The sequence below is a fragment of the Camarhynchus parvulus genome, chromosome 2 (assembly GCF_901933205.1).
Source record: "Camarhynchus parvulus chromosome 2, STF_HiC, whole genome shotgun sequence".
NCBI classification, from domain to species: Eukaryota; Metazoa; Chordata; class Aves; order Passeriformes; family Thraupidae; genus Camarhynchus; species Camarhynchus parvulus.
In genome coordinates, this window is record NC_044572.1 from 150,102,475 (window position 1) to 150,114,994 (window position 12,520).

Here is a 12,520-nt window from a genome sequence, read left to right on the forward strand (position 1 = left end):
TCCTTCCAAGTGTATATTTTTTTTAATTAATTCCATATATTTTTTTATTAGAGTATAAGAAACAAGATGGAACATACACTTCACTTATACTTAGGTTAATATATTTAAAGGGATGGATGCTTCTTTATCCCGTTTATCCTGTTACAATAAAGATAATACACAGTTACAAATCTCACAGATAGGAATTAGTAAAATCAGCATTTCAGGGAAACCACCTCGGATCATCCAACAAAGCTGAAATAAAACGTGCCAACGTTTTTTTTATTTTTTCTGCAACATTTAATTGGCTTTCCGTATTTTCATTTGATGGAACTGGAGGATTAGGGCTGGGAAAAAGTGCTCCCATGGAAAATGTTGGACTTGGGAAGCCTCACAAGCCTTTTATTTCTTAATTTCCACAATCAGAGCAAAGCTGGACAAATTAAAACCTTCAATCTGCCTCTGCTGATGATGACCCTCTGGTTTGGGTGCAATTATTTGGTTTGTGGCAGCTCATCTGCCTTGATTTCGGAGATTTGGACTTCAAAGTTCCTCCACCAAGCCTGGCAAAAGCCAGTAGGTGGCAGGACCAACCCAGGGCTTCGCTTCCCTGGGCACCATGGGCATTCCCAAAATGCAAAACCGGGCATTTCTGTTCCCATTCCCGTTCCACAGCCTCAGAGAGGGGTGAAATAACTCCTTCAGGATCAAGGATCCAGAGCCACCTTCAACCCAAACAGCCGAGACCAACCAGAGCAAGGGAAAGAGCCCTAAACCTCCAGGCATCCAGATGTGCACCACATCTGCTTTTTCCAGAGGGCACGGATCCTATAACTCATCCCATGGACACACAGACACCCTCACCAGAGCTTCCCGCAGGGGTGGTGGGACCACAGCCTCCTTTTTCCACAACAAATAAAGTCCCTGGGAGACAAGTCCCTTCAAAAAAAAAAACCCCAACTTGAGCAAACCAACACCAATCCAGGACATCCTTGGAGCAGCAAAGTGGATCCTTGGAGCAATAATCAAGCAACTGATCATTTATTCTCTTGCAGCAAGGAAGTCACGTCAGGTTTGTGGTTTCCAAAAGAAATTTTGCCCTTTAAAAAAAAAAAAAAAAAACAATTCTCAAAACCAGCTGGAAGAACTGTGCTCGTTTTGGAGTCCTTTTCTTGGGCAAACAGCAAACCCCCAGATCCTGGGTGGGAAGTGCTGATGCCACAATGGATTTTGAGCATTTTTAGACAATCCACAAAAATTCGAGCCCTTGGTGGGGTGGTGGGAGATGGCAGCAGCTGCTGGTGAATTACAGCCATTTCCAGGATGGAAGCACTGAAAGCATTTTCTCAGCAACACGCTCCAAAGTGGGCAGGTATTTCACTTTAGCTCTTAATTTCCAGTAAAAACTCTTCCAGGATATTTTATGCTTCTAGGGAGCCAAACCTCCTCCCCTCATAACCTCTTGTCTTGTCAGAACAGGTGAATATCTGAGTTTTCTGCTCAGATTTTGATCTCTTAATTCCACAGTCCACAGAAACACATCCAAAGCACTTCAGGGCTGTCCCACCACGGCCCTCAAATTCCAAATCCAGCATTTAGATCAACAACCCACCCACCAGTCTGAACACTTCATAAATCCCATTGCTTTTCCTACTTATTGCCTTATTATTAATGATTTTAATCATTTCACCTGCCCATTTTTAAGCCTGGGTTTTACAACAGACGAGGTTCTCACCAGGTTTGTCATTCTGGGGATCTGGAGGCAAAAAATAAACCTAGAGTAGGACCAGGAATAGTGCGAGTTGGCATGACTGATGAGAAAGTGCTTGGGATTCAACTGTGACAAGCTGTCAACCCCCTCCCTCTCTCAAACACACATGGATCTATCCAAATGTCTTTTTTGCCAGGAAAGGAAATACTGAAAATATACCTTTTTTCCATATTCTAGTACACGGGAAGGAAGAGACAAAAAGAGAGCGAGGAAAAAACCCAAATCTCCTTGTGAAATTTATCCAACCAACCCTCAGCTCCCTCCCCAGGCAAATCCATGAATGTAATTTGCTATTTATTGGGATAAGCAGCCTGTGGATGTTCTTCCCATGAGCCTGGCACAACCACATCCTTGGCACTGGCCAAGGAACCCCAAGAAAGGAAGGAGATGGCCCTTGGAGGAGACAACCAGGGCCCTTGGAGGAGACAACCAGGTCTTCAGCCCATGGGGTTGCCCAGTGTGGCATCGCCAGGATCCTCATAAAAGCATGGACGGACATCAGGACACAGCTGATGGCTTTGAAGCTCAGCTCTTTGCTAAAGGTAATCGAGTCCCAAACCAACCCCAAAACCTTTTTCCAGGCGGCCAGAAAAGACAGAGCCTCCCTAAATTCAATGTAGAGTGCTCTGGGTGCCACGTCGGTGTCACAGCAAGTGCTGAGGGACAAATGAACCCCAAAAAAGAGGTTTGGAACCCTTTTGGGAGGAAGGCTGAGGCACAGGGAAGCTGGGGAATATTCATCTTGGTTTAGGAAGGTTTTCCCCAATTTTCCCTGTGCCCCACGTGCATAGCAGAGGTTTGTGGGGCACCTCAGGCCCCAAGGTCCCAGGAGGATGCATTATCCAAAGGAAGGCACATCCAAGGACCAGCACAAGTGATGCATTCTTCCCAAATTAACCCCTAAATTGCAGATCACGTCCCAGCAACCCATCCCTCCTGTTGGAAGAGCTGTCATTAACATCTCTGTCCCTTTAATTAAAAGAGGGGGAGAAGGGAGGGGGGAGAAAAAAACCATAAAACCACTTTTGTTACCAACATTTCTGTACATCTGCAGCCACCTTACATTTATCACTACCTGAAGAGGGGACAGAGGTGGAACTGAAAGTTTGTGGAGCTTTTGTTTGGGTTTTGACACAGAACAGGAGAAGCAGGTACAAGGCATGGCTAAAATGTGCCAACACCTGGGTTTTGCTGCTAGAAAGAGAAGAAAAAAAAGCCCCAGTGCACCTCTGATCAATCAGAAGAAGCGACAAAGAGCTTGAACTTGACAGTTTAAGGCTGAATTCTGGCTTGGTTTGTGGCGAGCAGGTCCACAGGCAAGCAGAGTAGGCAGGACAGATGACACAGAGAGGGCAGGAGGACACATCTCCCATGGGATAGCTGAGAACTTCTAGGAAAAGCCTTGCCAAAACACCTGGGAAGATCCTGGGAGCTGAGGGACAGCAGATGTGGAAGGTTGGGTGGTGAAGTCACCTCCAGCAGTCCATGGGCACCATCAGGCATTGAAGGTTGGACCTAAAATTCTGGGTATTGACTTCTCCTCTGACTCCACCACATTTTTCAGACCTGTTGCCCATGGTCATTCAGGTATCACCACTGTGGTGGTCACCATGACAAGTCCAAAGTGGGGAAACTGAGGCACCAAGTCTTTGTAAAATGAAGATTCACTTCAGAGTCCTCCTGCCAGGGTAATTGCTCCGTTAGAGTTGACTCAGGCCCCAAAAGCTGGCATTTAGCAGTAAAATGCACCTGGAAAAAGTCATTCCCAAGGGAGGTGGAACAAGCTGGCCCAGAGGTTTTTATCAGGAAGGACAGCAACAGGGAGGAGATGGATTTGCTGCTCACAGCTGGAAGGGATGTGGAGATGAAGCACCCAAAAGCTGCTCAGGAGGGTGAGGGACCCTCGTGCTGGGTACCAACATTGGGATTTTCCATGAAAGAGTTCCTAAATCCCTGGAGCAAGGAAACACACACACGTCCCATCTCAGGTAACAACAGGAGCAAGTTTATTCAGGTCTGGCACTTACAGAACTTGGAAGGACAAGGTACACGGCATTGGTTTTCCAGAAAAGTCAGCCCAGGATCAGAAGAAACGAGACTATTTTATAAAAAGAGACTGCAGCTGTGAGGGGCCAGGAGGAATGTGTCTCCCTTTGGATCCTGCATTCCCGCTGCCTGTGCCACCCATGTGCTGGAGCAGACCTGGTGGTGCTTGGGGTGAATCTGTTCTCAGCGAGTCCCAGCCTGGCTTAACCAACTTTAGAAATTAGGGGGGTGGGAGGGGGATTATTAATAGGTAGAAAAAGCAGAAACCCTTCCAAAAATCATCCACCTCGGCGAAGGAGGAGCGAGAGTGCAGCGGGAGACGTCCACAGGAGGAGGAGAACAAGCTCAGCCAAACCACCCAGGTCTCCAACTCGCTTGGAAGAGCAGAAAAAGTCTGGGAAACAATCACCTTGGAAGCCTGCTGAGAAGTAGAGGATCTCCCTGCAGACAGCAACAGAGAAGATATTGGCTAACGAGACCCGTGGGAGGCGGCTCCTTCCTCAGGCAGCCCCATCACTGGCGAGCCTGCAGGACGTAGATGAAGCTGATGAGGATTCCCAAGGCCAGGATGGTGGAGCTGGCTCGGACGCTGCTGGAACCGCTGATGTTGCAGAGGAAGGAGTCGCAGCAGTAAACGGAGGCGGCCGCTATTCCCAGGTTGATCCCGGCGCTGGGGCAGATGGGAGAGCATCCCTTGGAGATGGACTGGCCGGATTTCCCGCCTGGATTTGGGGTGGGGGGGAGAGGAAAGAAAAGAGGCAGGTTTAGAATGGGTTTTTTTTGGGTTTCTGATCACCTGCTCTGCAAAGGAATTTCGGCGCTGGAAGAGCCGGGGCGGCGCAGGTGGCACAGGGAGGGGATGAAGCGGTTCTGGGAGACAGGAATCCCAGCCAGACCATCTTATCAAGGATCACCCATGATAAACTCACACAAACACCCCAGAGACCACACAACCCCCAGGGACACCCCTTTGGATTGGTCAATGCTCAGCCACAACAGCTCCCGTGAGGAATCCCAAAAATCCCTCTTGAGCTTCTCTCTAGGGCTCCTCAAGGGAGACAGGGAGCACTGGGGAGACACTTGGGAGCCAAGTCTGCATTTTACAGAGAGGCACAGCCCATGTCAAGAGGAAAGAGGAAACCATTAGCAGGGCTACAAAGAGAAGTTTATAAAAGCTCCCAGTCTCTGTTTGTGCACATCTGACCCACCCACGCTGCAGACTTGGGCATGGAATTCCCCCACTCCTGCCAGGGAGAGCCAGGATGGGCTCTGGCTCCTGCAAAGGTTCCAGGAGATCTGCCAGAGCATCCTGCCTCCCTCAGCACAGCAGCTGGGAAGGAAAGAACCCCCCCCAAATCTCTCCAGGCACTCAGGAAGGAAACCCACAACCCTCCCTTCCCGCCTCGTCCACAGAAAGTGAAGCAAAGGTTGGACTCGGGGACGAAGAACCCAAACAGGAGGTAAAAAATCAGCAGGAACAGCAACCCTGGAGCTTCCCACACAGGGAGCCTGCAGCATCCTCCACGCTTTCACTTATTCATCAGCAAACTCCCCGCCCCCAGCCTGAAATTCCCCCCGGACTGGCGGGCATCGGTGCAGGCACGTGGGCTTTAACGTGACTCCTCCTGGCAGCGCGTCCCTCCTCACAATCCCCGTGGGATGGTCCGACACTCAGTTGCTAAGCAGAACTTTCCCTTTTTTTTTTTTTTTTTTTCCCCCCTCAACCCAGCCAGAAGAAGGCAAAGCCTCGCTGCAGCTCAGCAGGTGACCCAGGAGGGAAGCCAGGAGGGGCAGGAGGAGGTGCTGTCACCACTCACCGAGTCCCACTCCGACGTACGTCGTCACGCAGTGGTTTTCATTCTCTGCACACTTGACAGGCGTCAGGCAGGCCCAGTTGGAGGAGGCATCCGAGCAGGAAAAGCAGACGAGCGTGTGGGCTGCAAGAGAAAGGCAAACCTCATTTAGGGGCTGGTGGGAAGATGTCCTCACTCGGAGGTCCCCACCTCTGTCCCACGGGATGTCTCGCATCTGCCCACAGCCACATTTTTGGTTTCAGTTTTATCAACCTGCAACAGGGAATTTTTTTTTCCCCCCCAAAAAAATTGGCCAAGCAAAGGGTTCAAGCCTCAGGGAGGCATTTCAAGCTCTTATCAGCTAAAGCTGATACAACCACAGCCTGGTACTTTCTGTCACCACCCTGTTTGCACCAAGAATGTGCCCGAGCTACAGCTGCCAACTTCAAACCAAACTCCAGAGGGGAAATTTTTGAGGTTTGGGATCATTCAGCCCAGCCACCATGGACATAGTGTCCCTGCCTGGGGCAGGGGGGTTGGAATTGAATTATCTGAAGTCCCTTAGCAAAACCATTCTGATTTTATGATTCTGTGACACTGATGGGAAATGCTCCAGGTGTGACCATAGGTTCAAACTTTCCATGACCCGGCTTTGGGCACCAAGATCAGGCCATGCTTGAACTGCAGCGTGAGGTAGAAATGATTTTTCAGCTCAAGACTTGCAAGACCAGCAGGTCCCCTAAAATTATAGAATCATGGGATCATTTCAGGAAAAGACCTCTAAGATCTTTGAATCCAGCCATTAACCCAGCACTGCCAAATTCCAGCACTAAACCAAGTCTTTAGGCAACACAGCTGCACAATTTTTTCAACACTTCTAAGGATGGTGATCCCATCACTGTTCCAAAATTTGACCAGTGAAGAAATTTTTTTCCTCATTTCCAAACTAAACCTCCCCTGGAGCAACTTGAGACCATTTAAGGCTTATCCTACAGCAGCAGGATGGATTAGCCGGCTCCCATCCCTCCTCCCTCACAACGAGGAATGATTGGAACACAGCATTTGGGGTGGGAAATGGTTGTGGAGGCAGCCTGGACCAGAGACTCAGCAAGGCCATGGGCACTTTGATCTCTGTATTTTACACACAAGAGCATCACATCCACGCTGCAGTTGTTGACCTACATATGCAGACAGATCAGGTCTGTTCCCAATCTTCCATGGACTCGGGATTTTGGAGCTCCCAGGCAGCCCTTCCACGAGGCACTGCCTCTCCCTTTCTGTATTTATGGGATGCAAAACAGAGTGGGGGCTGATTGAGGGTGGGAAGCGTGAGGCAGCCCCATCCCTGCCCCATCCCCAGCCCCACCACAAATCAAAAATCACAGAACAGTTTGGGCTGGAAGGCAGCTTCAGGATCATTCAGTTCCAGCCCCCTGCCATGGGCAGGGACACCTCCCACTATCCCAGGCTGCTCCAAGCCCCATCCAACCCGGCCTTGGACACTTCCAGGGATGGGGCAGCCACAGCTTCTCTGGGAAACCTGTGCCAGGGCCTCACCACCCTCACAGGGAAAAATTTCTTCCCACTATCCAACCTAAATCTACTCTCTCTTTCAGCTTGAACCCATTCCTGCTTGTCCTATCCCTCTCCAGCTTTCTTATAGATCCCCTCGGAATATTTTCCTAAGGAAGTGAAGCAGGGGAAGCCCTGGGAGAGCTCTCTGAGGCACAGCAGTTACTGACATGGATATTTTGAAGAATTATTATTTGGACAAATATTGCTCAGCATCTGCCCCACTCTGCCACAGGATTGTTTTTCTCATTCCTGTTTCTCTCAGAAAAATAAAAGGCTTCTACAAGAAAAATGAGAAAAAAAAATTAACAATTGCTCTCAGAGGAATGACTTTTGAGCAGCCACAGCCAAGGAGGGGAAAGAAAACAAAATATAATCTCAGAGAAACAGATTAAAGTGGGTTAGTGGGAGATCCTGAATGTCACAGCAGAGCCGCCAAATCTCTGCTTTGGAATGGAAGCCAAGACCACAAACCCCCCAAGCAGGAATTTCCTGGACTGGCTCATGCATCCTCCAAGGATCCTCACTCTGGAAACAATCCCCACAACAAACCCGGGTTACCTGAGCACACCAAGGCAGCCACCACAACCCACAGCACCGGGATTACAGGGCCACCAGCTGAGTCAACACCTCCAGGAGAGATTCCTCAGCGGATCTCTGCGTTTAGGAGACGGGGAGGAGGAGGATGGGACCAGCCACTGAGTCACTGCCCCTCGCTGGGCTGGCCACAGCTCCATGCGGGACCTGGGAGTGAAGCCCACGTCTGCTCCCAAGTCTCAGGTGACCTGTCCCGAACTCTTTACCTCACAACCACCCCGAGGAGGTGAATTGACTCATCCCAGGAATCTTCAGCAATCAGGAATGAAGTGGATTACAGGCTTCCTGCAGGTATTCTGGCAGGACAGATGTCCCCGTGTGTATTTGCTCGCTGCACTGAAGGCACTGAGTGGTGCAATGCTGTTCATTTAAGGTTCCAGAAGCAAACACACCAGAAATCTTTGGACATGACATAAAAGTGCTGTTGGGCATGAAATTCTCTGCCACATGACTCAATCCCTGCTCCTGCCACTGCATGTCCTACCTGTCCCCATATTTTCATTGTCACACCTACCCATTACCCCTTGTCTTAACAGAAAAAAAAAATCCTTCCAGGAGAGGCAGAGTTTAAGAAAGGAAATATTCAGCCACTTTCTGCCCCAAAAAAACACCCACTGCAGAGTTATGAGAGCACAAATTGGCTGAGTGGTTTAGACAAAAGGCACAAGAGGGGTGGCAGAATTAATTTCATGCAGCTGTAGACGGAGCAAAGAGTTGGAGCTCAAGGTTACAAGAAAAGAAAAAAAGGGGGAAAAAAAATCACAAGACTGAACAATGCAAAAGAGAAGCCTTGTTTTCACCAGTGGAAGAATTCATGTGTTTATTTGTTTGCTGCTTAGCTTCTCGGAGGAACAAAGAGCTCCCAAAACAGAGCAGGGCATTTGGGGGAATTCCTAGAGAGAAGGGGTTGAATCATTCTTGCAAAGACAGGGGGGAAAAGGCCTTTAAAAGCCCACTTTGCAGCTCGCTAGCACCAGGAAAATGCTGTTGCATCGGCAGCTTTCCCATTCAGCCCCGATGTCGCTTTTCCATTCTCTCAAGCAAAATCCTTATCAAGATCCACAGGCAAGATCTTTGAGCAGGAGGTAAAGCTTTTCTGTGAAATCCCCCCAGGACACGCTGGAAGTGTTTGGGGATAAAACCACCTGCAGCAAACGCTTCTGCCTGGATAAAAACTTACTTTTAAAGCTGAAGGGGTTGTGCTTTTTCGGGGGGAGGGGGATGAAACCCTTTACTGCCTTGGCCTTGACCGCTGGAACTGAGCCCAAGCCAGCTGGGCTCTGCCGGAGACCCACCGCTTTAATCTCCAGTTGCTTCCCGGATCCCACTGGGAGGGAGGAATTGGAAAGGGCAGCAAAGAGCCAGTTCCATCTCAGCGGTGCCCTCAGAAAACAAGAACGGACCCTGCTTGCTGATCAGGGGCTGGGAGAGCTCAGAACTCTGCCGTTTGGCTCTTTGTTTGGTTTCTCCAAGCAGCGACATATGGGAACAATGCGTGGTTTCGCACGGCCCCGAGGAGTTTGGATAGTGAGGGATGGAGTCCGTGGGAAGGAGGGGATGGCAGGCCCTGCGACTTGGGCAACTTGGCAGCCTAACACACAGCAACAGGAACCGCGTTCTCCCCAGGCTCGGAGGCAGCCCCAGGATGCTCCTCACAGGGCATTGTCCCCTTAGGGGTCATCGCGCCCCGAAGGATGCTCGGAGTGGGCAGCAGGAGCCAGAATCACGAGGGGCTCTGCCCTGACTTTGCTCCATCAGCCATTGCCGGGGCTGGGCTGCCTCTCCCCTCCACCCCCCTTACCCTCGGCTGCATCTCAGCCCATCCCAGCGCCGTTATCCCGCCTGGCTGCGCCGAAAAAGGGGAGCGGAGCCGGCCCTGCTCTTTGTTCGAGCTGCAACTGGGAAAAGCTCCAGCATATCCACCCGCACAGCCGGAGATGCTCACCTATTCGTACAGGCAGGGCAGCCCTGAAGTTCCTGCTTCAGGAGGGACATTGCTGCGAGGCACGTCTTGGGAAGACACCCCCGCATCCCGCTCCGAACCATAACGCGGCTCAGCGCTGCGCCCCCGACCCCTTTTCAACCCTTATATCCCCCAAAAACCTCCAACTTCCACAGCGTACTCTGCCACACGCATCACTCCCCCAGCCCCCAATTTGCTCTCTAACGCAGGGCTGGCGAGGGACCGGGGGACCTGCGGGGCAGGCGATGGTGGCGGGGACATCCCCTTTCCCTTACCTCTCTCCACGCACAGCACCGCGGCCAGCACAGCGAGCAGGAGCGCCTTCATGGTGCGGACGATGTGGCCGGCGAGATGCGCAGGGCGGCTGGAGGAGCGCAGGGCTGGCGGCAGGGCCGGGCGCCGGGGGTGGGGAAAGGGCGGCGGCTCCGCCCCGCGGGCCGGGCCCGGCCCCCGCGCCGCCTCCCCCCTCCGCCTCCCCGGCCACGCCTTGTTTCGTTTCCCCGCTCGGGAGAACCGGGGCCGGGAAAGGGGCGCTGGGGAGAGCGTGTCGGCGTGGTAGCGGCTGGCCGAGAGGGAACAGAGCCAGCTTTCCCCTAGCCGTGCCCCAGGAGGCTTTTTTCAGCCTCCTTTCGGGTCCCCTCTGTTTCCCTGAAGGAGGAGACGGGAGTAGGGGGCTGCCTCTGTGCTGGACCCCACTCATCCAAGTCCAGTCCTTCCAACTTAGCTTATTCTGGGATTCCGTGATTCTCTGACTCCCTCTACCCGCAGGACCTGCTGATTCCCTTTCTCCCTTCCCTCCTCCGTGCATCTCCTCTCACAGATCCCCTGAACACACACACATCGTCCTCCACACATTCCAAACCACCCTGTACTCGCACATTCCCTGTATCCAGGGCTCCCTACATGGATCTCCTGCAGGCGAGACTCCCCCAGATACAGAACCTGTCCCTGCATTCAACACCCCCTCTTCAGGTCTGACCGCTCTGCACGCACAGCCTCCACTGACGATCCAAGCACATAAAGAACCAACTCCCCCATCTGTTGACCAGAGCCTAAATTGGATTAGACATACAGGATTGGGAAGCTTGAAGAGCCCAGCAGCTGGGGTGGCATGGGACAGCCTGGGCTGCTTGGCAGGATGAGTCTTCAGACTGTAAATAAGTCCCCTGATGTTGGAGTGTCCCAAATTCAGTAGGTCCCATGGAAATAACTAAATCCTGCAGGAATGAGCTGCAGGAGGGGCAGTGGGGGAGGGCCCCTGTGAAACTGGCTGTAAGGAAAGCCTGGCAATGGAGGATAAGGCTGGTGAGCCAGCAGGAAACAAGCAGGTTTGACAAACTCTGTGCCACAGATGGGTTTAATTCTGCAGGGTCAGCATTTCTTGGTGAATGCATCTGTCAGGAGAAATTCCGGCTCCTGTCTTGTCGGAGGCATTCAGAGCACTCTGCTTGGGAAGCAAACCCATGCCTGCAAACCCCTGCTTCCCTTTTCTTTCCCGTGGCTCAGTTTTGTTTGTCACTGCCAGATATTCTAGCAGGAACTGACTTCGGAGCAGTTTCTGTGGTCTCATATCTTCCTCTGGAACAGGCTGCTGGGACAAACCAAATACTGAAAAAATGGGAAGTTTCAGCTTTGTGGTAACTTGAGAAAACATAATTCAGACACATTTAAAAAAAAAACCCTGTTTTATACAGGCTGAGGAAGTAGGTTTTGGTTGGATATTGGGAAGGAATTCTTCCCTGCGAGGGTGGTGAGGCCCTGGCACAGGTTTCCCAGAGAAGCTGTGGCTGCTCCATCCCTGGAAGTGTCCAAGGCCAGGTTGGATGGTGCTTGGAGCAACCTGGAATAGTGGAAGGTATCCCTGCCCATGGCAGCAGGCTGGAACTGGATGATCTTTGAGATCTCTTCCAACCCAGATTTAGGATTTTTATGTTACACTCTCCTCATCCCCAGGATCTACAGCTTCCAGGATTTCTCCCACATTTAAATGTCATGTCAACACTTAAATTTAACATTACCAGCCCCATTTTTTTCCTGGAGAGGGTCTGTCTGCTGATAAGAAGGAACAGGGAGGACCTAAGAGTCACAGAGGTCACAACCCAGCACAGGATCTGGAGTCATCCCCGATACTGCTGGAATGGCTGGGCAGGGATGTGCAGGAATTTGCACTAATGACAGGATGGTGCAAAAGGAAGAGGTGACCAGAGCCACCAAGGACCAGTTTTCTGTGGTGGGAATTACACCAGGCGAGGAAGGAAGTACTTCTGAGAACCTGATGATCCTTTTGGGTCCCTTCCAGCTCAGGATATTTTATATTCTGTGGGCTAAGATCATCTCCCAACTGCTCCCCAAGGTTGTTGTGTGGGACAGGCTTAACACAGCAGCTCTGCTGGCAGAGATTTCTGTTCTAGTCCAGCCCACAAAACACTGCCCCGAGTGCTCCAGCCTCTTCTTGCAAGTTTGGAGGTCACTGGAGGACTTTATTTAACCATTCGCTTAATACTGTGAGTGCAAGGCCAAAAAAGTATTTCTTCACAAAAAGGAGGGTGAAGCAAGAGAGGCAGCAGGGGTAGAGTCCAGCACCAGGAATGTGACACGTGCTGGGAAAAGGTGGAGACAGCTATAAAAACACACTTGAGGGAGAAGGAGATAAGGAGGTGGCTGGATCAGAGGGCAAACTGGTGCTGGGGTAAATACTTCATGGTTGTGGCATGCAGGGGAGGAATGGGTACAGTTAAAATCAGGAAATTATGAGTGTGGCAGGACCCTTGATGGGTGGGGGCAGCAGAGATGGTTCAG

The 12,520-nt window shown here is 51.2% G+C and overlaps 1 protein-coding gene across 1 annotated transcript; it reads right to left on the minus strand.

Moving 5' to 3' along the window:
* LOC115900923 (lymphocyte antigen 6E) lies at nucleotides 1–10,151 on the minus strand. The gene is made up of 3 exons (XM_030943134.1): nucleotides 9,997–10,151; nucleotides 5,614–5,733; nucleotides 1–4,518 (listed from the first exon to the last, which is right to left on the minus strand). Exons 1-3 carry the CDS (start codon nucleotides 10,046–10,048, stop codon nucleotides 4,310–4,312), a joined length of 381 nt encoding a protein of 126 aa, XP_030798994.1. The 5' UTR covers nucleotides 10,049–10,151; the 3' UTR covers nucleotides 1–4,309.
* Between the last annotated feature and the right edge of the window lie 2,369 nt (nucleotides 10,152–12,520).

What these genes read in the sequence shown, in the direction of transcription:
- LOC115900923 (XM_030943134.1), bottom strand. Translation starts at nt 10,048, where the DNA reads ATGAAGGCGCTCCTGCTCGCTGTGCTGGCCGCGGTGCTGTGCGTGGAG. An exon ending in GGTGCTGTGCGTGGAGAGAG is followed by an intron (nt 5,734 to 9,996) that starts GTAAGGGAAAGG and finishes TTTCTCTTGCAG; the next exon opens with CCCACACGCTCGTCTGCTTT. An exon ending in GTACGTCGGAGTGGGACTCG is followed by an intron (nt 4,519 to 5,613) that starts GTGAGTGGTGAC and finishes CCCCAAATCCAG; the next exon opens with GCGGGAAATCCGGCCAGTCC.